The sequence below is a fragment of the Oncorhynchus mykiss genome, chromosome 19, assembly GCF_013265735.2.
Source record: "Oncorhynchus mykiss isolate Arlee chromosome 19, USDA_OmykA_1.1, whole genome shotgun sequence".
NCBI lineage: Eukaryota > Metazoa > Chordata > Actinopteri > Salmoniformes > Salmonidae > Oncorhynchus > Oncorhynchus mykiss.
Genome location: NC_048583.1, coordinates 28,934,981 through 28,958,268, shown reverse-complemented (window position 1 = coordinate 28,958,268; position 23,288 = coordinate 28,934,981). Strand labels below are relative to the sequence as shown.

The 23,288-nt window shown below is 41.2% G+C and overlaps 1 protein-coding gene across 2 annotated transcripts; it reads left to right on the top strand.

Moving 5' to 3' along the window:
- The first annotated feature begins 538 nt into the window (after positions 1–538).
- On the top strand, positions 539–23,190 carry LOC110497632 (synaptosomal-associated protein 23). Of its 2 annotated transcripts, none has more exons than XM_021573872.2 (8): positions 539–692; positions 8,492–8,606; positions 16,620–16,661; positions 16,755–16,803; positions 19,806–19,923; positions 20,128–20,301; positions 20,577–20,721; positions 21,251–23,190. In XM_021573872.2, exons 2-8 carry the CDS (start codon positions 8,550–8,552, stop codon positions 21,311–21,313), a joined length of 648 nt encoding a protein of 215 aa, XP_021429547.1. In that variant the 5' UTR covers positions 539–692; positions 8,492–8,549; the 3' UTR covers positions 21,314–23,190. The 2 variants fall into 2 exon arrangements, with proteins under 2 accessions (XP_021429547.1, XP_021429546.1); XM_021573871.2 differs by lacking the exon at positions 539–692 and adding an exon at positions 4,370–4,495.
- The last annotated feature ends 98 nt before the right edge of the window (positions 23,191–23,288 follow it).

The following is a 23,288-nucleotide window of genomic DNA, read 5'->3' as shown; positions in this document are numbered from 1 at the left end:
ATGTGAATGGGCAACATTTCATTCTGAAGTCAGTTTATTTTTCTCTCGCTTCAGCTCAAATAGTGGCCATCATTGATTTCAATAAATTGTTCTTGTTTTTTTACATGGTTGCATCATAGTTTTGTGCATACTTTCTGTTGAAGCTTGCATACTTTTATTTCCCTTTTGACCTACTTTTTTTATGACATGATAGACAATCTGGGGAATCAAGTGTCAAACAAACATGAAGATGGCTAGAGGCAATCAAGATGGCGTGTCCTCGACAAAGGAGGTGGGGACGTTACTGCAGCAACCAAGGGGGGGAGCCACACGAGGCAATCACACTGTTATTGGAGACAAACACCAACCCGTTCCTGCTTGGTAGGCCTTCATCAGCCCTGCTTTTAGCAGGGGGGAGACTGAAATATAAAAATCATAAATATAAAATATGTTTGGTATATAATCCACTTGTCATTGTAATAAAATATCAGAACAGTAGCTACAGATACCACTGTAAACAGTAGGGTACACAAACTTAGCTGTTAAGGTGTGATCCAACGCATGCGCAAATCGCCTTCCGCCACTTGTGGAATCATATGACAGGACATGCGCACCATCGACTCTCAGTCCATATCAATGAATTTCATAAATTGCAAAGATCACATACGGATAACCTGAAGAAGGAGATTTTTTCCTACTTGGGAAGCGTAGCAGTAAGTAGCTTTCATCCAGAAGACAACCCATTGTCATTATGTGTTCATCCATCAAATTATCTACAGTCGGGGAGTTTTACGCGACTTGTCTGTGTTTTGTGAGAGGAACTAGCAAGCCTAGCTGGCTTCCACTGCTAGCGGATCTAACAATTACTAGTAGTATGCTGTGTTGGGCTAGCACAACATACTCAATTACAGGAAGACGTGAATGCTTTTAGTGTGTCGGGACGAAGTTTAGAGCATTAAAAGTTACTTGGAAAAACTGACACCAACCAGATTCCTGTTGGAACGTTACACAAATTATACCCACCCAGCGAAGTTAGCAAAATAAAGTTGGTGACAGTTTTTCCAAGTAACTTTTAATAAGTACAAGGTTGCCAACAAACAACGCATACAAAGTAGCAACGCATACGAACCTAGCTAACTAGCTGCCGAATAGGCATCAACTCACCACGTAGTTTATTCTTAATGTTTGTCCATAGGCTACCAGAGTGAGAACAGACATTTATCGGAATAAACGCGATGAGTGAAAAACGGAATGAAATAGCCCACTCCCTACCCTGTATCTTATTCTGCCGCTATACAACTTTGTATGCGTTGTTTGTTACCAACCTTGTTATTTACAACGTTTTTGGAACAGATTCCTGTTGGAAGGTTCCACAAATAATACCCACCCAACTTCGCTAGCTAGATCACTTTTGCTGGAATACCTAACAACTCCTTTGGTGGTTGGGTGTCTGTTTGCGATCACCTTGTTACAGTACAGCTGGCCTAACTGTACTTGTCAGCTGATGACCAAGCACGTCCAGCTAGTTACACTGTAACTGTAGCTAACCCCAATGAACTCATACATGAATATCAGCACAGACACTGCAGTGGAATCACCCACATTGCTACAAGTTTGCAGATAAATGATTAACAGGTGTCATGATCATGAGGTTGTGTTTGCAATAGGGGTCGACTGATTATGATTTTTCAACTTCGATACTGATTATTGGAGGACCAAAAAAAGTGTATTACAACAATACTGAATGAACACTAATTTTAACTCCGTATAATACATTATTAAAATCAATTTAGTCACAAATAATGAAACCTGTTCAATTTGCTTAAAATAATGCAAAAACACAGTGTTGGAGAAGGAAGTAAAAGTGCAACATTTGCCATGTAAAAAAAAAAAAAAAGCTAACGTTTAAGTTCCTTGCTCAGAACATGAGAACATATGAAAGCTGGTGGTTCCTTTTAACATGAGTCTTCAATATTCCAAGTTAAGTTTTAGGTTGTAGTTGTTTATAGGACTATTTCTCTCTCTACCATTTGTATTTCATATTCCTTTGAGTATTGGATGTTCTTATAGGCACTATAGTATTGCCAGCCTAATCTCGGGAGTTAATAGGCTTGAAGTCATAAACAGCGCTGTGCTTCAAGCATTGAGAAGAGCTGTTTGGATTAATGCTTACGAGCCTGCTGTTGCCTACCACCGCTCAGTCAGACTGCTCTATCAAATCATAGACTTAATTATAATAAACACACAGAAATACGAGCCTTTGGTCAGTAATATGGTCAAATCCGGAAACTATTGTTTCGAAAACAAAACGTTTTAGTCTTTCAGTGAAAATACAGAACCGTTCCATATTTTATCTAACGGGTGGTAACCCTAAATCTAAATATTGCTGTTACATTGCACAACCATCAATGTTATGTCATAATTATGTTAAATTCTGGCAAATGAATTAGTCTTTGTTAGGAAGAAATGGTATTCACACAGTTCGCAACGAGCCAAGCGGCCCAAACTCCTGCACATACCCATATCACCCGTTTGTCGAAGTAGGCTGTGATTCGATAATAAATTAACAGGCACCAAATTGATTATATGCATCGCAGGACAAGCTAGTTAAAAGAGTAATAGCGTCAACCATGTGTAGTTCGTTTTTTTTATACGTTAAGTTTAATGCTAGCTAGCAACTTACCTTGGCTCCTTGCTGCACTCACGTAACAGGTGGTCAGCCTGCCACGCAGTCTTCTCGTGGATTGCAATGTAATCAACCATAATCGGCGTCCAAAAATGCAGATTATCGATTATGAAAACTTGAAGTCGGCCCTAATTAATCGGCCATGCCGATTTTTAATCGCTCAACCTGTATTGCCATCAAATGATATGTTGACCAATGGATACCTACTGAATGTAATGTTTTAGCTAAGTGGATTGATAGTTATATGTACTTGTTGACAAAATTAGCTATTTCTGATTTATTGGCATAATTACCAACTATAACTTTTACCTGTAAAGACTTGTACATTTGTTCTGATCTGGGATATGAAACCCACAGCTAAATAATTATACTCAGCAAAAATATAAACACAACCATTCTACTGAGTTCATATAAGTAAATCAGTCAATTTTTAAGTAAATTAGGCCCTAATCTATGGATTTCATATGACTGGACAGGGGTGAAGCCATGGGTGGGCCTTGGAGGGCATGGGCCCACCCACTGGGGAGCCAGGCCCAGCCAATCAGATGGCACAATTTTATTTTCTTTCATTTACAGATATCCCGGGGCACAATTCAACAGTCAGACATAATTTACAAACAAAGCATTTTTGTTTAGTGAGTCTGCCAGGTCAGAGGCAGTAAGGATGACCAGTGATGTTCTCTTTAAGTGTGTGAATTTGACAATTTTCCTGTCCTGCTAAGCATTCAAAATGTAACAAGTACTTTTGTGTGTCAGGGAAAATGTAAGGATTAAAAAGTACATTATATTCTTTAGGAATGTAGTGGTGTAAATGTTGTCAAAAATATAAATAGTAAACTACAGATATCCCAAAAAACTACTTAAGTTGTACTTTAAAGTAGTTTTACTTAAGTACTTTACACCACTGCTTTATTACAGACACAAATACTCCTCAGCCCGTCTAGATAATCTTACAGGTGATGAAGCTGGAGGTCCTGGGCTGGGGTGGTTACACGTGGTCTGCGGTTGTGAGGCTGGTTGGACGCACTGCCAAATTATCTAAACCGATGTTGGGGAGGTGGCTTATGGTAGAGAAATTAACATTAAATTCTCTGACAACAGTTCTGGTGGGCATTACTGCAGTCAGCATCCCAATTGTGCGCTCCTTCAAAACTTGAGACATCTGTGGCATTGTTGTGACAAAACTGCACATTTTAAAGTGGTCTTTTATTGACCTCGGAACAATGTACCTGTGTAATGATCATGCTGTTTAATCAGCTTCTTGATTTGCCACACCTGTCAGGTTAATGGATTATTTTAGCAAAGGGGAAATAATTACTAACAGATGTAAACAAATGTGTGCACAACATTTTAGAGAAATAAGCTTTTTGTGCATAAGGAACATTTCTGGGATTTAATTTCAGCTCATGAAACATGGGACCAACACTTTACATTTTTATATTTTTGTCCAGTGTATTAGGCATTATAAGAAGGTGGTGAGAAATTGATAAACTTTTCTGTTCTGGTCATTTTTACCTATCTTGTACTAGACATCTCAAATCACTTGGCAGACAAATGCATGGACAGGTAGTGCCATATGCTACCTCTGTGTGTAGCCATTGTCATACTGTCTATTGCCATAAGACATTGTCAGCATGAACAACCTCAGTATGAAAGAAAAGAACGGAACGGAGGGATGTCATGTTGTAGTTGTTGAAACCTAACCTGGAGGAACTGGTTTGAGTAGAAGAGCAGGAAATGTGTGTCGTGGAGGCATGTATGGATCAGCAGGCTAGGTAAAACACTACAGTAGTTGGGCTGTATGGAGTGGAACGGTGGAAAGATGAATAGGTATGTACAGTAGATTATTTAATTGCAGTTAATCCTCATTGTTGTCATAATCATAAATGTGTGTGTGTGGTGTATTGCTGCTGGGTGTAGTGTGACAATGTATTTTTATGGTGTGAAATTGAGGACCATTTGGTGGATCATAGGGTGATGTAGCAATAGCCTATGTGTTAGGCTTACCATAAAGAATGAGCAGCAGGTTATTGTTGAAAAATAATTTGATCTCTGAGAAATTAAGGGAATTGATTGCACCTAAATTGGCCATTTTAATTTATAGGATTCAAATAATATTAAATAATTTCCGTGTCTAACATCCTATTTGGACAACTTTTTTTCTAACAATGGGTAAGACATGAGGAATCAAAAGTGGTTAGGTCATTCTACACTTCATATCCAAATAATCTGTAAGTAACATTGTTGAGTTTACACAATACATTTCTAGATCATTTTAGGATGATTTGGACATGAATTGTGATGATGCTAATATAGGTACCATTGACACACATGCTGAAAAATTACCATTTGAAACAGTGGCCAGGTATACAACCAACGCATGGGTCATACCAGAAGGGTATCCTATGGGTATACTACTCAGGGTTTTCTAAAGCTAACCAGCTTCAGTTAGCTTTACATTCCAGCTCACACTTCATCCGCACTACGACGGTGGATATTGATTGTCCACCTGCCTCTAAATCTAGCAGGTTAGAGAGGGGGAAAAAATAGGATTGACCTAAACATACAGTGGGGTCTGAAATCGACACCCATGATAAAGATCAAAAAGTGACTAAAATACTGAGATGTATTGTTTGCTCAGACAAATGGGGAGATTATATTAATTTGTGCTAATGGAATTGCTCAAAGAAAGATTTTGTTTCAGAAGAAAAGTGTACTTACTATGCCTGTGATATGTGATTGTCCAAACTAGCTATCTTAAGATGAATGCACTAAGTTAACTGTAAGTCGATCTGGATAAGAGCATCTGCTAAATGACTCAAATGTAACTGCGTGTGCATGTCGCACATCGAATGGTAAACTCTTCATTGATACAACAATGAAACGTCAATGCATGGGTGAGTCAGTGCCACATTTTTAATTTGTGCCGAAATCAAAATGAAGAAAGTTACCTTGCAAATTTAGCAGGTTATAGTGTGAAATAGGCTTTTAGAAGTGCTGTCTTTTAATTTATTACTAATCCTTAAAGGGATACTTCAGTATTTTGCCAATGAGGCCCTTAATGAACTCGTGGATAACATGTTCATGTCTCTGTGTCCAGTATGAAGGAAGTTAGAGGTAGTTTCACAAGCCAATGGTATCTGGCATCTTAAAATAATAATCACCTAATAGCAGGAACACCACCATCTAGTGGTCAGAACCTTGTAATATTAGGATGTAGAATGGGACATAAACCCAACAATTTAAATGACTAATTTCTCAGAACGGGGGGAGAGGACATCACCAAATTCACTGAGAACACGTTACATAGGATGAAGAAACAATACTTTGAGACGCAGCTACACACTACTTGTCAAACAGAAAACTGATATTATATACTCATTGTCAATTTGAGTGCAATTAATTAGGTTTATTTCACAGATATTATATTTTAACAAAATAATGTTGCAGGAATGCTAATCTTGATTAGATGATTTCAGAAAAATCTGAGACGGTGGGTGTCAATCCTCTTTCTTGTGCTTTTTGAAGTGGAACGACCCAGCACTCCGAAGAGTGAGACATTTCCTGTCTGAAATGTGCTGATGTGTTCTTAAGTTTGAGATGGTATCTTTACAGAAATATAGCCTCTCGTTTTTATAATCCAACTTGAAATTTAGAAGTTCAGCATTTAGGCCAACAATATTTAGGGAAAGGCTAAAGTGTGAAATAGGCTTTAAAAGTGCTGTCTTATTTTATTACTACTAATTAAAGTAATACTTTGGTTTGTTCTGAAATCATTTCTGTTCAGTTTTCTCAATTCAAAGACTCAATCATGGACATTCTTACTGACAGTTGTGGCTGCTTTGTGTGATGTGCTGTTGTCTGTGCCCAATAATGTTTGTGCCATGTTTTGTGTTGAAACCATGATGTTATGATGTTTGGCTACTATGCTGTGTTGTCTTAGGTCTCTCTTTATGTAGTGTTGTCTCTTGTTGTGATGTGTGTATTGTCCTATATATATATTGTATGTATTTTTAATTTGTTCTTAACTGACTTGCCTAGTTAAATAAAAGTACGCAGTTAGGCATGTGAAAAGTCAACTGAACATCACTAACAGTCAGCCAACCATCCCCTTTCCCTGTTTTTGTAGTGTGTGTGTGTGGGGAAGTTATAGTTCAGGGGTTATTGCAAAAACAGGAAATAGTTACTCTAAGCAGGTCCAAAGGAAAAGGGGGGAGCAGGAGAGGCAGAGCGAGCACAGGGGACATGTGTCCTGAGAAATTAGTTTTCAGGTTGTATACTTGTCAGCAGAGCCCTAGATACTGAACTTCTACTAGACCCTCGATAGGCCTACATCTAGGGCTAGGCTATGCCTGCTGGTCCAAACTGTCAGTACCCCTCTGGTACCAAAACATCTTAATTGCAACGGTCTTCCATCAAAGAGCTGGTCAGCATTTCACACATGAACCTTGAACAGAACATACACTACATAACTAAAAGTATGTGGAGACCTGCTTGTTGAACATCTCATTCCACATTCAGGTGTTCGATTGGAGCTGAGATTAGGGCTGTGTGCAGGCCAGTCAAGTTCTTCCCCACCGATCTCGACAAACCGTTTCTGTATGGACCTTGCTTTGTGCACGGGGGCATTGTCATGCTGAAACAGGAAGGGGCCTTTCGCAAACTATTGCCTCAATGTTGGATGCACAGAATTGACAGATGATTTTTACGCGCTTTTCAGCACTTGCCGGTCCCGTTCTGTGAGCTTGTGTGGGCCTACCACTTTCCGGCTGAGCCGTTGTTATGCCTAGAAGTTTCCACTTCACAGTAACAGCACTTACAGTTGACTGGGGCAGCTCTAGCAGGGCAGAAATTTGACGAACTGACTTATTGGAAAGGCGGCATCCTATGACAGTGCCACGTCAAGTCACTGAGCTCTTCGGTAAGACCATTCTACTGCCAATGTTTGTCTATGGTGATTGCACGGCGGTGTGCTCGATTTTTATATACCTGTCAGCAACGGGTGTGGCTGAAATGGCCAAATCCACTCATTTGAAGGGGTGTCCACACTATATATACACACTCACAATTATATCTTCTGCTGCTTTTCTCAAATGCAGTCCACAGGAATAGTGTTGTGATGTCATGTGAGCCATTAAACACTCTGGCTCCGTTCCAATATCTATGCTAGTTTAGATATTGGAACACACTGGCACTAAAACATGTGACTGAAACCGTCTCTCTCTGTCATAACCCAGTGGAGAATCCAGTGCAGCTTGTCAACCCCGAGTGTGACATCCAGTGCTAATGTGTTCCTGACTGTGGCTGCCACGTTACAATGGTGCCAAACGCATGATCCTCATTTCCCTATCAAGCGCTCCTTATCACCAGCCTCCTCATTGTCAGCATGCTTTCTGCTTAACAACACCAGGCCCTAATGTCACTGACAAGGAACCCGCCTGCTGCTGTTTCTTTTTCCACATTCCAACATTGGGCTGGCAGGAAAATAATCTCATTTGTTTAATGTTTTGCATAATTTCCCTTTATGTAGGCCTAAGTCAAACAACCTTCTTTTTTTTTATGTAGTTCCATAGTATGCCATTTCTGTCCTCAAACTTAAATGGTACCTTTTTCAGACAACTTTAAAATGTATATCTGTGATCCTGATACATGACTTATGACCCCTCGCTCTCCCTCTCCACTCCTTGTCCTTTCCCACACTCCTTCCATCCCTCTCTCTCTCTCCCTCTCCACTCCCTGTCCTTTCCCACACTCCTTCCATCCCTCTCTCCCTCTCCACTCCCTGTCCTTTCCCACACTCCTTCCATCCCTCTCTCTCTCTCCCAGGCCTCAGAGTGTAGAGCTTGGTGTGTCAGGAGGAACCTCCAACTTTGACAGCAGCAAAATGGCAGACATGTCAGTGGAAGAGATCACCATGAGGGCCAACCAAGTGACCGATGAGGTACAGCTGCCACCCGTATCCATGGGGACACCATAGGAATGCTGGGGGAATGGGGGTAGTAGGTGTTTACAATTAGCATACATTTTCCACTTCAATTTAACTAGGCTACTTAAAAAAAAAAAAAAAAAAAAAAAAATATTGACCTTAGTAGGGAATCGACTAAATGTATTACATTAATTAATTTGTCCCAAGTTTATCATAAGACATGAACAGAATGCGTCCATGATTCATATTTCCTTCAGCCTTCTGAAGAGGCAACGGGAATGTCCTTGTCTGTGTGTGTGGTGTGCGCGGCTACCACTTTGTGTATCTGTTAGCGATGATGCTAATGAAAATGGTAGTGCTGAGCGATTTAGTGCTTTTTGAGGTAAGTTCGATTATTAAAAACTAATGACGGTTTTCAATTTTGGTTTCTATTATTTTTACATGAATTGCACTATGTATTATGTGGGTTGAATTCTGAAAAACAGAATAAAATAAGTTAATAAAAGTCCCATAATGGTAGTGACTGCCCATTACTGTTCATCACTTATTAACCATCATTTATTCACATTACTTTAATAGAATATTTGTGTAAATGATTTGTTTAATTTTACATTATTTTATTCCAAGGCATCATCTCATCTCTATAGAGCTGCTGTCTGACATAATCACAATTTCAGTAGTTCAAAAGGAAATATGGCATACTTTTAAATCAAATCTAATTTTATTTGTCACATACACATGGTTAGCAGATGTTAATGCGAGTGTAGCGAAATGCTTGTGCTTCTAGTTCCGACAATGCAGTAATAACAAGTAATCTAACTAACAATTTTAAAACTGCTGTCTTGTACACAGTGTAAGGGGATAAAGAATATGTACATAAGGATATATGAATGAGTGATGGTACAGAGCAGCATAGGCAAGATACAGTAGATGGTATCGAGTACAGTATGTACAAATGAGTATGTAAACAAAGTGGCATAGTTTAAAGTGGCTAGTGATACATGTATTACATAAGGATACAGTCGATGATATAGAGTACAGTATATACGTATGCATATGAGATGAATAATGTAGGGTAAGTAACATTATATAAGGTAGCATTGTTTAAAGTGGCTAGTGATATATTTACATTTCCCCTGGAGTTGAGTCAGTGTCAGTGTGTTGGCAGCAGCCACTCAGTGTTAGTGGTGGCTGTTTAACAGTCTGATGGCCTTGAGATAGAAGCTGTTTTTCAGTCTCTCGGTCCCAGCTTTGATGCACTTGTACTGACCTCGCCTTCTGGATGATAGCGGGGTGAACAGGCAGTGGCTCGGGTGGTTGATGTCCTTGATGATCTTTATGGCCTTCCTGTGACATCGGGTGGTGTAGGTGTCCTGGAGGGCAGGTAGTTTGCCCCCGGTGATGCGTTGTGCAGACCTCACCACCCTCTGGAGAGCCTTACAGTTGAGGGCGGAGCAGTTGCCGTACCAGGCGGTGATACAGCCCGCCAGGATGCTCTCGATTGTGCATCTGTAGAAGTTTGTGAGTGCTTTTGGTGACAAGCCGAATTTCTTCAGCCTCCTGAGGTTGAAGAGGCGCTGCTGCGCCTTCTTCACGATGCTGTCTGTGTGAGTGGACCAATTCAGTTTGTCTGTGATGTGTATGCCGAGGAACTTAAAACTTGCTACCCTCTCCACTACTGTTCCATCGATGTGGATAGGGGGGTGTTCCCTCTGCTGTTTCCTGAAGTCCACAATCATCTCCTTAGTTTTGTTGACGTTGAGTGTGAGGTTATTTTCCTGACACCACACTCCGAGGGCCCTCACCTCCTCCCTGTAGGCCGTCTCGTCGTTGTTGGTAATCAAGCCTACCACTGTTGTGTCGTCCGCAAACTTGATGATTGAGTTGGAGGCGTGCGTGGCCACGCAGTCGTGGGTGAACAGGGAGTACAGGAGAGGGCTCAGAACGCACCCTTGTGGGGCCCCAGTGTTGAGGATCAGCGGGGAGGAGATGTTGTTGCCTACCCTCACCACCTGGGGGCGGCCCGTCAGGAAGTCCAGTACCCAGTTGCACAGGGCGGGGTCGAGACCCAGGGTCTCGAGCTTGATGACGAGCTTGGAGGGTACTATGGTGTTGAATGCCGAGCTGTAGTCGATGAACAGCATTCTCACATAGGTATTCCTCTTGTCCAGATGGGTTAGGGCAGTGTGCAGTGTGGTTGAGATTGCATCGTCTGTGGACCTATTTGGGCGGTAAGTAAATTGAAGTGGGTCTAGGGTGTCAGGTAGGGTGGAGGTGATATGGTCCTTGACTAGTCTCTCAAAGCACTTCATGATGACGGATGTGAGTGCTACGGGGCGGTAGTCGTTTAGCTCAGTTACCTTAGCTTTCTTGGGAACAGGAACAATGGTGGCCCTCTTGAAGCATGTGGGAACAGCAGACTGGTATAGGGATTGATTGAATATGTCCGTAAACACACCGGCCAGCTGGTCTGCGCATGCTCTGAGGGCGCGGCTGGGGATGCCGTCTGGGCCTGCAGCCTTGCGAGGGTTAACACGTTTAAATGTCTTACTCACCTCGGCTGCAGTGAAGGAGAGACCGCATGTTTTCGTTGCAGGCCGTGTCAGTGGCACTGTATTGTCCTCAAAGCGGGCAAAAAAGTTATTTAGTCTGCCTGGGAGCAAGACATCCTGGTCCGTGACTGGGCTGGATTTCTTCCTGTAGTCCGTGATTGACTGTAGACCCTGCCACATGCCTCTTGTGTCTGAGCCGTTGAATTGAGATTCTACTTTGTCTCTGTACTGGCGCTTAGCTTGTTTGATAGCCTTGCGGAGGGAATAGCTGCACTGTTTGTATTCGGTCATGTTACCAGACACCTTGCCCTGATTAAAAGCAGTGGTTCGCGCTTTCAGTTTCACACGAATGCTGCCATCAATCCACGGTTTCTGGTTAGGGAATGTTTTAATCGTTGCTATGGGAACGACATCTTCAACGCACGTTCTAATGAACTCGCACACCGAATCAGTGTATTCGTCAATGTTGTTATCTGACGCAATACGAAACATCTCCCAGTCCACGTGTTGGAAGGAGTGTGGAGTCAGCTTGGTCGGACCAGCGTTGGACAGACCTCAGCGTGGGAGCCTCTTGTTTTAGTTTCTGTCTGTAGGCAGGGATCAACAAAATGGAGTCGTGGTCAGCTTTTCCGAAAGGGGGGCGGGGCAGGGCCTTATATGCGTCGCGGAAGTTAGAGTAACAATGATCCAAGGTCTTTCCACCCCTGGTTGCGCAATCGATATGCTGATAAAATTTAGACTGCTAAATACCAACCATTAATCACTTAGATGATTTATTTTCAGCTAGAGATACCTCGCAAAGCAACTGCTTTCTATCTCTCTTGCACGTCCTCTTCTCTCAGGCCGTGTCATGACTTGACAGTCCATGTAGCCTATGTTGACCTGGCAGAATTATATCAGGATTGTTTTTCATTAATCCAGTGGGTATCTGTTTCGCAAACTCAACCATCACATGTGGCTTCAACTCAGCTTAACAGCAGCCTTTTGCTAGACCATGCACACTTGAATTAAAGGGTAACCACACCCCAAAATAAAAATGTATCAAAAAGGTGCATGTTGAAGACATTGGAAGAACTGTCCACATTTACTTTTCATCAGCCAACAAGATGAGTAGGCCTAACAAACAGCAAAAGTAGCCTGTGTCAATCTACTACCCCCCCCCATAGTACAAAAGTTAACCTACTGTATTCTGTGTGAGAAATAAATAACCAAACATAGTCTGGGAAAGTTGTGGGATGCGATAGATCCCAAATTAATACAACCACTAGCATCAAAACAACTTATTTAAACTATGTGGCTGACGCAACAGATCAGAACGTTTAGCTTAAAATGTTGATCAACTATTAGGCTATTTCTTCACTTTATGAGTTCACCAATACGCACACGGCAAGTGTATATGTTCCAAAATGCAATCAATTAGCTGAAAAACACCATTCTCAAAAGTGACCGCAAATGAGATTATACATGTAATTATTTTATTATAAAGGTGCATTTTTACGGTGAAAATTAACTTCCCCAAACTTGAAACTCGCTTGCTGTGTGTGTGTGTGTGTGTGTATATATATATGCGCCAGTTAGGCTCTACACCCCTTGTAAAGCGGATTAATGTGTTTTAAATTTAAGATGTTATTTGGCCAGTTGTGATACAAACCTTATCAAAACATATAGGCCAGGTGAGTGACTGATTGGAGAAAGTTGCAAAAAAAATGAATGTGCTGTTTCTTTCCTTACGCCACACAATCTGGGCATCGTTCACAAGTGATGGGCTAATATTGTCACCCATCAGACTATTCTTGATTTATTCTGGTCTTCACATACACCTAAATAATATAGGTGTGAAATTTGTTTTGATTTAGAATGGACCATTATCATGCACCTGTCTCAACTGGCAATGGGAAAAATACATGTCTTCTGTACACTTGAATGGTTTTCCTGTGGTTTATTTTAATTGCCAGCCAGGTAGGTTATACTCCTGTTGTAAATATAAGCAATGTGCTTAATATTAGGAAAGTTGAGAAATAAATATAGTAGGCCTAGCCTATAGAAAGCTCGTGGGGGTCCTCCTCTTTCTATTAGCGGCCATCACTCTGTTTTCTCCCGCATAGCCTATATACATTTTGCGAAACATGGGCTCTCATTAAGTGTTTGATCACATTTGCATTGATGTCAGAGGGATTAGAGGGACAATAGAGTGCTGAGCACCAGGCAGTTAGCAAGTTTGGTAGGCTACTAATGACCATCCGCAGCATCAGAGCTTGGAGAATGTCTACACGGTTTGACCGCAGTCAACAAGTGTTTGCAACTCTTTGTGAATTGCAGTATGTCATTCATTAAAAATAAAATACGTTTTTTTTTTTTTTAACTGACCCACAGATTATTCTTAAAGAATCCTGTAAAAGTCTGCCAACTTCCACAGGCTTCAAGCTTCCTTTTAAGAGGCATTTTCTCAGCTATCTGTAATACAGGTATGATTGAAGAATGAAGCGGGTGCTAATCAATGGCTTTGCTCCACAGAAAGCCGCAATTGACGTCTCCATTGTCAATAGTAGACCCATATAATATCTTTGAAAATACCATACAAGTATCATTGGCTTTTAACAATCATATTTTGGACCATATTTTCTCTCTATTGGCCTAGGTGAATCCTCACTGCGTGAATAACATCTTTATCAAAAGTTTTCATAATTTATCTGCAGGTAATCACCAAAAAGCCTACCAGCGCAAATTATGGCGCCAAATGTACGGCTTTCTTACCGATTCGGTAGGCTACTGACTACAAACATCTTTAGTTTAGAATCTTTAGTTTACTTGTAACGCATCGGAACAACACAGTTTTGTCCATTTTATATGATTTATGAATGGGGGAGGATATGAGATCGGCTTTATTCAGTCAGTACGACACCATTTAAAAACTAGTCAAGCTTGCTGTTCGTCAATCATAGCACAGTAAGCCTATGCACCAGCACTTTGTGGCTGCATATGAAACACGCTCACTTAGATTGCTAGAAGATGCATATCGTTCATTCTAGTGGGAGAGGGCTCGGGCATACTTTTTCTCTGACTTGCAAATTGTAAACAAAAAGTAGCCTAGTTAATCTGTGGGAAAAGTACCCGGCTGAAAACGATTGTGTAGCCGACAGCCGGCGCTAGTGGAAACCACTGATCTAAGCAAAGAAGTTATTCAGGTCCAGGTTAGTAAAACTGTTCTATTAACACTATACTAAATAGTGTGGTCCTCTGACATTTTGATTCTAATCTTTATCTCGTCTTACCAACCTGAATTTCTCTCTCCGTCTTTCTCTCTCTCTCTCCTTGCTGCCTGACTGACAGACTGATACCTATGTGCTGGGTTTAGGACAACATGGCTTGGGGTAAACTGTCACAGTAACCTCTTACTGTACCACACACACACACACACACACACACACACAGTTTTGAGTGGTTCGGACAAAAGGTAAGCTTAGAAATGTCAGGGGTGAATCATTTTCAACTCTGTTAGCTTAAGCCATTTTAGTGAGGTGGCATAGTGTAGCCGCTCATACTGCTGAAGTCGTCATACCCTGAGTCATCCTTTCTCCTAGCTCTACCTCCTAGTGCTCCTCTGCTGTAGGCTACACCTTTCAGAGTCTTTCACACTCAGTCCTGTCCTGCCTCTCTTGTTGTTATTATTAGGTCCTCTGTCTCACCTGACTGCATTCCATCATTACGCCATGTCACCTGCTGCTGCTGTTATGTTGTGTATTGATGTGCTGCTGGGAGGGAGATGGTTCCTGCCTGATTTGAATTATTCTACCTCGCCTGACCAGGCACAGTAAACTGGGCTAGTCACGGGGTATACCGTGTCTCTTCCTCGCCTAACTGATTTTAAAATGAGGCCATTGTTGTATTTTAGACCAATAGAACCTAGTCTTTGTGTTTCCTAGACCTAGAGCATCCGCCCAGGATTGCCTGTACCCCTAAAAGACACTGACGTCTGTCTGTCCAGCTGTCATGTTCATGCATTCGGAAGGAATTCAGACCCCCTCGACTTTTTCCACATTCTTGTTACATTACAGCCTTATTCTAAAATGGATTAAGTCGTTTTCCCCGTATTAATCTACACACAATACCCCAAAATGACAAAGCAAAAACAGGTTTTTAGAGATGTTTGCAAATGTATAGAAAAATTTGGAAATATCACATTTACATAAGTATTCAGACCCTTTACTCCATACTTTGTTGAAGCACCTTTGGCAGTGATAACAGCCTCAAGTCTTCTTGGGTATGACGCTACATTTTTGGCACACCTGTATATGGGGAGTTTCTCCCATTCTTCTCTGCAGATCCTCTCAAGCTCTGTCAGATTGGGTGGGGAGCGTTGCTGCACAGTTATTTTCAGGTCTATCCAGGCTTTGTCCCAAAGCCGCTCCTGCGTTGTCTTAGCGGTGTGCTAAAGGTCGCTGTCCTGTTGGAAGGTGAACCTTTGCCCCCAGTCTGAGGTCCTGGGCTCTCTGGAGCAGGTTTTCATCAAGAATCTCTCTCTACTTTTCTCTGTTCATCTTTCCCTCGATCCTGAATGGTCTCCCAGTCCCTGCCGCTGAAAAACATCCCCACAGCATTATGCTGCCACCACCATGCTTCACCGTAGGGATGGTGCCAGGTTTCCTCCAGACGTGACGCTTGGCATTCAGTCCAAAGATTTAAATCTTGTTTCTCATGGTTTGCCTTTCGGCAAACTCCAAGTGGGCTGTCATGCTTTTTACTGAGAAGTGACTTCCGTCTGGCCGCTCTACCATAAAGGCCTGATTTGGTAGAGTGCTGCAAAGATGGGAGAACGTTCCAGAAGGACAACCATCTTGGTTACCTCCCTGACCAAGACTCTTCTCCCTCAATTGTTCAATTTGGCCGAGCAGCCAGCTCTAGGAAGAGTTTTGGTGGTTCCAAACTGCTTCCATTTTAAGAATGATAAAGGCCACTCTGTTTTGGGGGACCTTCAATGCTGCAGACATTTGTTGGTACCCTTCCCCGGGTCTGTGCCTCGACACAATCCTATCTCGGAGCTCTACGGACAATTCCTTCGACCTCTTGGCTTGGTTTTTGCTGTCAAGTGTGGGACCATTATAAAGACAAGTGTGTGTGTGTGTGTGTGCCTTTCCAAATCATGTCCAATCAATTGAATTTACCACAGGTGGACTCCAATCAAGTTGTAGAAACATCTTGAGGGTGATCAATGGAAACAGGATGCAGCTGAGCTCAATTTTGAGTCTCATAGCAAAAGGGTCTGGATACTTATGTAAATATAAGGTATTGCTGTTTATTTGTAATACATTTGCAAAAACAATTCCCTGTTTTCGCTTTGTCATTATGGAGTATTGTGTGTAGATTGATTTAATCCATTTTAGAACAAGGCTGTAACATGGAAAAAGGGACGCGGTCTGAATATTGTATGTACTACTTGTAACATTACTGCTTTGTTCCTCTATTGTCCTCCCCCCAGTCCTTGGAGAGCACCAGGCGGATGCTACAGATGGCTGAGGAGGTGAGAAAGATTATTGCCCTTATAAGTTATCTGAACTGTGGTCTTTGAGTTCCTGATGTGGTGCTGAACTGTGGTCTTTTCTTGTGTCCACAGAGCAGGCAGACTGGTGTCAATACCATTGAAATGCTGGACCAACAGGGGGGTGAGTCAGAGATACATGGTTCACCACTACCAAGTACCAGCTCTGGAACGCCATCTTTTGCTAGAGGGCGATTCCAAAAATATTTATCTTACAGTGGTTGCTCAACTAAAAGTTTTGAGATTATGCTGTGGGATTTAGAGGTAATGTGTGGTTTAGTATGGTACCCTGTGCCACTGCTTCAACCCCTGAGGGTTTTTTTGTTGTTGTAGAAACACTAGAATGTTAGGCTACACTTCTTAAAATCAATCCCATATACTAAGGTTTTAAATTCTCTAGTACAGACAATATTGAAGGCTATCAAATGCTTCTCAAAGATGCCCTCTGGTGGTCAAACTTGCATTAATGGCAACAATGGCTGACAATTAAATAACATGCCGCAATATTGCGACAAGGTGTGCTGCGGTATGACACAGTGGTTCTTCCTGTAAAAGTTGCATCTCATATTGTTCTGGTAGTTCTCACATAGAAATTTCACTGGGAGGAAGGATTTTTAAATATTATTTTTACATTTATATCACATTATTTTGGGCCATTTTAATTTTTAATTATTTTATGTAAAACTGAATTCAAATTTCAACAATCTTCAAGTTCTGGAATTGGTATTAGACTGACTTTTTAAATTGGAATTGTAAAACATTTAGTTTAATTTGAATTCAGTATTTTTACATTTTCCAGTAAATGGAATTAATGCACATAGTATCAAACATTGGCTACAGGATTTGTTCTAAATCATTTCAACTTGTATTTCTATATTTCCAGTATATCATAAGTATTCACCCCACTTTGATCAAAACAATTCTAATAAATACATGCCAGTGGAATTGAAATGGATTTAGTTCTGATTTCTTGTTATTGATCTATTCAAAATACTCCAATGTCAACACATTTTATTTAAAAAATAACATATAGCTGTTGTGGAAGTGTTCACCCCTTTTATTAAGGCACGGGTAAAATAGTTCCGGAGTAAAAATTGGCTTTACATATCACATAAATTACATTAACCCTTCCTCTGTACCCCATACATGTGTAAGGGCCCTCAGTCAAGTATTGCATTATAAGCACAGACTCAACTACAAAGATCGGGGAGTGATTGGTAGAAGGGTAACAATAAATAAAATCTGATATTGAATGTCTCTTTAAGCATGGTCAAGTTAATAATTATGTTGTGGATGATGTATTAAACCACACAGACACATCAAAGATAGTCTTTCTGAACTGAGCTGCAGAACAGGAAGGAAACTGCCTAAGTGGTGTCACCATGAGGCCATTGGCCATTTTTAAAGCAGCTGCGGGCTTCAATGACTATGAAGGGAGAAAACAACTGAGAATGGAGCAACAAAATTGTACTTACTCCAGAATAATGACCTAAATGTGAAAATAAGAATTAAAGTATACAGAAGATATTCCAAAACATGGATCCTGTATGCAACAAAGGAACTACAGTAATACTGCATAAAAACACCACAAAGGAATAAAATGTTTGGCCTAAATGCCTGCGAGTAAGCATTTTATTGGACAGTGAATACCATGTGTATCCTGTACATACCACTAATAATAATAACTTCAAACACAACACATCACTTGGTAAATGCTTGAAAATCTATGGCAAGACTTGAAAATTGCTGTCTAGGTGTGATCCCCCAACACCTCGAGTATGTTTATATGCACACTAATAATTCGATATTAAACTGCTTATGGCAGTAGGCAGATTATGCAACAGTCATGCAAACGCCTTACTCTGCCTACCTTAATCGGCGTACGGTCAAGATTGAAGTAAGCGAACGTCGGTTAAAACACCCGGTTTTCTGCGCCATCTTTCACGTTTACCAGGACCCGTAAACGCCTTACTCGGCGTTCCAGCGGTGCGTTTGATCTGCACGTGTTTGAGAACCAGCCAAGTGAAGCCTGCCTCATTTTAAAAGAATAATGGGCAAATATTACATCATCCAGGTGTGCAAAGCTCTTCGTTACCGAAGACTCACAGCTGTAATCACTTTTTTTTTGTTCTTCTTCCATTTTGGTATTGTGTCGATCAAGGACAACAAAAAAATCACATTGAAATGATTTTTAATCACACTTTGTAACGCAACAGAATGTGAACAAATCCAAGGGGTGGGGGAATGCTTCTGATACCCACTGTAGCTATGCTGTCTGAATAGTGATATGATACACCTGAGGGAATTGAATTCTAATTGGAATTTGTGGAATTGTTGGGGATAATATTGAAATACTGGAATGTACCTACAATTGGAATTGAGACGAACCTGGAATTTGAATTAAATTGAATTTACAGGGAGAGAGAATTTAATTAGACTTGAACATAAATATAATTATTTGTGCACTGTAAATTGACCACAACTAAGCCCAATATGAAATTGTATTTTAAAAATAACAAGTTCATACCTTGATTCCATTTAGACACAAACATTTAACTTTATTTGTGGGAATACTTGGGAACATTTCCTAAACTAAACGAATTTTCCTGGTGATTCTAGTCTTTTTAAAATTATTTTTTAATCTAAAAAAAAAACATCCCTTTCGGGCAGGTTTTGCCGCGCGGGCCGCTCGTTTCCGACCCCTGATACTGTCTAAAATATGTCAAAACATTTACTAAATCAAAAAGGGTACTTTTTGAGATGGTCATGTTGAATAAATTGAATGTGTATTTCTAAATCTAGACATTCTCCATATTTTAGGGCACACTATAAGGAGTCATTTTAAAAAGGGCCTAAAATGGCTACTTTCATCATGATTTGTAAAAAGCATATCAAACATCCTTCCTCCCCAAAGTCTCTACGTGAGAATTGCCAGTGCAATCTAAGATACCAAATATATTTCTGGGCCTTCCTGTTGTGGAATCGCCCTAGAGAAGACATTGTCATTGATCATCAAAACCATTAAACATTTTTTTTAAAAACAAGCCAGGTTTTCATTTCAGTAATTTGTTTTTAATGTTGCATTTCCCTGAGCTGGATCTTTTTGATGTTCTGTTTGTGTAACAGAGCAACTGAAGCGTACGGAGGAGGGTATGGACCAGATCAACCAGGATATGAGACAGGCTGAGAAGAACCTGACTGACCTGTCCAAGTGCTGTGGCCTCTGTGTCTGCCCCTGTGACAGGTAGCAAACTGTAACCTAACCTTTCAGCTACCTAACCTCACTTCTGTCTGCTACGCTGGAAATGAGTCGTCGTAACTTTCTGTACTGTACCTTCTGTAGTGATAGCTCTCACAGTTTCCTAGCATGTTTTAATCTATCTTCCCCTGAAGTTGTCCCCTGATTTGATTGGCGGACTGAATTACTTTTATTGATCTTGTCCATCAGGGTAACGTCCATAGAGCATGACTCTAAGTACAAGCGTACCTGGGGAATGGGTGATGGTGGCAGTGCAGGTGGAGGAGAGGGAGTGGACAGCTCGGTGGTGTCCACTCAACCAGCAGGCATCCGTAATGGACAGGCCAACCAGCAGCAGTCCACGGGGGGACCTTACGTCAAGAGGTGAGTGAAACCAGTCAACCATATAATACACACCTAGAATTTATTAGCCGGTCCCAAGTCACTCTTGCTTCCTTTGCCCTTTCAATGTTTGCAGATCTGTAAGGTGGCCGGCAATATGGTGGAAGGTCCATCGCTACATTGATTTTACTTATCTAGACCCTTCAGATCTGGTAAAATTGAAGGGTTTAGAGCTATCAAGCAAGAGCAAGAAGTCTCATGAAAATGCATATGAGATTAGTAGATATTTATGTAACGTGTCCCTTTCTCTCCCCCAGGATAACCAACGATGCTCGGGAGGATGAGATGGAGGAGAATCTGGACCAGGTGGGCAGCATCATAGGCAACCTGAAGAACATGGCCATGGACATGGGCTCTGAGATAGACAAGCAGAACAAACATATCGACCGCATCACAGATAAGGTGGGTTGTCGTCATAGCTGGGCTGTGTTATCCAATCCATACACTGCCTCACTCCTTACGGCTTTATTATACTGCGAGGCTCTCTTTCTATGGGCTATCTTCTTTTTTTTTCTCTCACTAATTGGTCTTTGGACAAATCTGATTGGACAAAACACCGAACCGGGCTGCCTGTATAAACGCAGCCGTGGATGTCACCAGTATGCTCTGGAGGTCTTTGTGAGCAAAAGTTTACCATGTTAGATCAATGCAAACTTCAGTCATTTAAAAGAGAAGAGATTATTATGAAGAGATTATTATTATTATTATTTTTTTTTAAATTTTTTACAGTTTAGTCTTTCACCTTCCTACACCTCAGATACCTTAGTCAAGTCTGTGGTATATTTCTCTAGTGTACCATGAGGCTGCCTAACGTTGGCCTCCACTGTCAAGGAAGTGCTACTGTTGCACTAAGTGATGGAAATGTAGACGTGTTCATCCACCTCTCACCTGGTGTCTGTACTGTCTCTCTCTCTCTATCTCTCTCTCTCAGGCGGACATGAACAAAGCACGTATCGACGAAGCCAACCAGCGAGCTAACAAGCTCATCAAGTAGACCTACCTGCTCTCGCTTCAGCATCCACTTTGACTCTGCCTCAGCTTGCATGTGCACACATGTACAGACTAGTGTTTTAAATATACAATACATACTCACACGCACACCTTGAACAAAGATAATCAACCAGCACAAAAACCCATTGAACCACACTTGCCTTCTCTGTAATGATATATGTAAATATGCACACACACACACACACTCTTATTGTGCCTTTTATGACTAGATGAAAGTCCTCGCCCGGGGCCCAATCCCTAGTATGTGACCCGGTGAATCACTTCTCCAGGCGTTGTGAGATCTGTGCCCATATTCATAAAGCGTCACAGAGTAGGAGTCCTAATGTGGGAGAAGTTGCGCAGGACAGGGGACCCGCTCCTAGATCAGCACTCCTACCCTGAAATGCTTTATTTATACAAGCCCTGATAATCCTCCGTGCGTTCTAGGAGTATAACGTGGAACGCCACCAGATTCACAGCCATATGCGTCTGTCGCCCCCCGGAGGTCTAAAGGTGTCACAGAGGCTGTATCCGCTTCGGGGTATGCAGGGCAAGGTTGTGAGAGATGACGCTTTAGGTCATGGGTGTCAAACTAATTTTTTCCCGGGGGCCGCATTTGATCTTTAATGAGGTCCGGAGGGCCACACTGAGAATCGATTATATTTCCTCACCGTCAAAATTAGCTTTTGGCATTTTCAATGCTCCCTGACTGTCTAGTTTTCATTTCGGTGATTCATTGGCGAGCTGGACACTGTCAAGAAACTGTATAAATGTAGGTCCATTTAATCTTTACAGTTTCGATTTGGTCATTTGTCATTATAAAGTGTATGGAGTTTTCTGGACCCCCCCCCCCCCCCCCCCCCCATCCAGCCGTATGTTTAACACCCCTGCTTTAAATCCTGTCATTTGGTTCCTGGCTCTTGTAATTATTGTAATTGTATCCAATTGTTATTGTTTGAAATTATGTGCCTATTTAATTATTCAAATAAAGTTAGCTTTTTTTAACCTCCCCCCCATTTATCCCCCTTTTAATGCAATGGTTGATCTATTAAGTTCTATGCTGGAAGAATTGTAGCAATACCTCTTTGATCAAGAGTAACAACTAATATTAATGGAAGATCTTAGCATGGTTTGGCACTCAGGCTAGCAGAGTCTGTCTGTTTGTGCAAAACTCCTTGTTCCTCATTTGCTTTACAATGAGCAATGGAGTTGGTAACAGTACAAACAGATCTGGGACCAGGCTACACCTCTGCCACCAATGGATCAAGTGCTGTACTTCATCTCAATGTTATTTCACTCATTTTCATTTGAACTGCCTCGTTGTCACCTGAGAGGCCTTACTGCCTGTTTCTTGGAAAGGGCAAAGTGGCTGTGTTGTAACAGCCTTGTCCCCAAAACGGCTCTTCTGTCAGTAACCTACTCATCCAGAAATGTCCCATCAGTGTCTTTCCTTACTTTCGCCTATAAATATTTGTAAGAAAATGTCAAACAAAATGTTATTTTCTTCTGCATTCAGGTATACTTTTGGTCAGTTATTGGTTTCCTACAGAGTGAACTAGACTGTTATCCAAGGCTGTATTTAAACCAAAGTGACACTGAAAGACTTCAGAGTGTCTTAATATTAGTCGTTAATGCTACTGCTACATTATATTTCTGTCTTGATGCTGTTGGTTCAACACCAGTGTGGGGTTACCGACTGTAATGTAAACTCAGCAACGGCCTCTTTAAGTTTGAATATGTCGAGGAACACAGCTTGTTCTGTCTGGATGATTGTTTAACATAATAAAAGTGCCTTTTTTTATTTTTTATTTCAGCAACAGATTTGTTCTTTCTGTTTAAAAGTTGTTATATTTGTATAATTCATTAAACTCTTCAGTAAAACCTCGTTTGAGCTTTGAATTTACTCAAGCAAGGCACCCTTATGGCGGCTGACCCCGCTGCTCACCTTGCTCTCTACCCAGTGTGTGTGTTGCCTGGGG

Coding starts and splice junctions, on each gene's coding strand:
- LOC110497632 (XM_021573871.2), top strand. CDS start 4,467: ATGGAGTGGAACGGTGGAAAGATGAATAG. Junction 16,662..16,754: donor TGCTACAGATGGCTGAGGAG/GTGAGAAAGATT, acceptor TTGTGTCCACAG/AGCAGGCAGACTGGTGTCAA. Junction 16,804..19,805: donor AATGCTGGACCAACAGGGGG/GTGAGTCAGAGA, acceptor TTTGTGTAACAG/AGCAACTGAAGCGTACGGAG.